The 1,752-nt window shown below is 39.4% G+C and overlaps 1 protein-coding gene across 1 annotated transcript in view; it reads left to right on the top strand.

Annotated features, from left to right (window-relative positions):
• focad (focadhesin) overlaps positions 1-1,752 on the top strand; it is a gene marked incomplete at its 5' end in the record, with an annotated part of 75,092 nt that overhangs the window by 45,860 nt on the left and 27,480 nt on the right. Inside the window, one exon of the mRNA XM_015402087.1 lies at positions 1,474-1,595. Coding sequence (XP_015257573.1) covers positions 1,474-1,595 — 122 coding nt within the window. The remainder of the gene's footprint in view (positions 1-1,473; positions 1,596-1,752) is intronic.

The raw sequence follows: 1,752 nt of genomic DNA, 5'->3' as shown, positions 1-1,752 counted from the left end.
TTTTCACTGTAGACAAGCCATGATCTGCTTGTCTGTTCTCCATTTTTCATTTGGATGAAATAATAGCTGCATGAATCATGACAGCAGACAAGATAGACGATACATCCCTGCTAAAAAAACTAAATTAAATGACTTAATTACAACTTTAGCTGCCATCAATTAGTTCTTTACAATCTTCAAATCTCTTCTCAAAGGCCTTTTGATTCAGTAATTGGAGCAAAGGTGTGCGGTAGGAGCGACATGAAGCATGATGGTTTTCAGCTCAGGAATCTTGTTTCTACATTGTTGTTGACTAGAAGAGTTCAGGCAGGAATGTTTGCAGATGATTGAGTAATTTATGTGAAAAGACGAAGCAGCTGTGCAGAAGGATCTAAAGACGGCTGCTGTAAGATGCTGGCAGGTATCTGCATCGTATGGTTCAATAGTTGCATGTCTGGCTGCCATAAGTCACGGTGCAAGTTGGCACCGGCAGGATCCTGCTGATTCACACACAGATCCAGGATTAGTCATACTGATTAGCCGGATGTTTCATTCTAAAAGATGCATTGCTTAACCTTTTCTCTGGAGGAGCTGTTTTTAGGACACAATGTTCCCTTTAAGTTGTGTTTTAAACTGTAAAAATCTAGAAATTAGTCAAAATATCTTAAATTAAGTGTATTTAAGCAGGTAAATAAGATGATTTGCCAATAGAATGAGTATTTTTACTCATTCTAAATAAGATAATTAGATAATTTGCTCTTGAAACAAGACAACAAAACAGTTTTTTTCTTATTTTAAATGTAGATTTTCTTGTTCCATTGGCAAAGTGTCTCACTTACCTCCTCAATTAAAGGAAAAACACAATTATTTTAAGGAAAAAATTATTTAATTACTTATTTAGATTTCAATTCTTTGCAGTTGAAGTTAAAATTCCATCAAGCAGGGCTCGATGTTAACCATCGCCCGATCTTCCAGGGCAAGTCGTTTTTATTGTCAGGAGAGTACAAATTTCATTACATTTGCCCGTCGGGCAATGATCGCAAAAAAAAAAATTAAATTATTACTCAGAATTACTTTTAAATCACAGACATTCGATGAAAACGACCCAGAAGCGTTGCCGGCGCCATTTTTGTTGTTTTGTACTCGCGTGGTTTGAAAAAGACGCGTGATTTTTCGCCAGATGGCGTGATTTTTGTCCAACTAGCGGTAATTTTAATGTAGTTACCAAAACAAGAAACAAGCTAGAAAGCACTATCATATGAAAGTCTTCTGTACAGTGATGCAGGTCATAGGAACTATATTTATCAAACATTATACTGGGCAAGTAAAGATTGTTTCTGGGCAAATGAAATGTGAAAGTCACTTGCCTTTTAGGCAAGTTGTAAAAATCCTTAATGTCATGATGTCAGGCAGCCAAAACGGGAAGGTTCTGGCATTTAAGTTTCGCACTCATCCAAAAGATAACATTTGCCTGTCGTTCTCTCTGTGTTTCAGCCGGACTGCTGCTCTGCTACGAGCTCCCCGTGCAGACAGACCGCAGCGGGAAGCCGTTCGACCGCTTCCTCGTGAGCCGGAGCCGCAGCTACCAGCAGACCCTGATGTCCCTCATTCACGAAGTATAAATCCCTCCCTAACTTCAGAGACCAGTGCTCTTTGGTTTGACTAATGCTACGTTCACACCGCACGCGCTTTGAGCAGCAGAATCAGCAGGTTTACATGCAAGGTCTATGGCGTCATCAAGGCGCATTAAAATGTCCTGCACTGCAAAAAATC

The sequence above is a fragment of the Cyprinodon variegatus genome, unplaced genomic scaffold (assembly GCF_000732505.1).
Source record: "Cyprinodon variegatus isolate N-32 unplaced genomic scaffold, C_variegatus-1.0 Scaffold1297, whole genome shotgun sequence".
In the NCBI taxonomy this organism is placed as follows: domain Eukaryota; kingdom Metazoa; phylum Chordata; class Actinopteri; order Cyprinodontiformes; family Cyprinodontidae; genus Cyprinodon; species Cyprinodon variegatus.
Note: the sequence above shows the minus strand (reverse complement) of the source record. Positions and strands in the feature narration are given on the sequence as shown.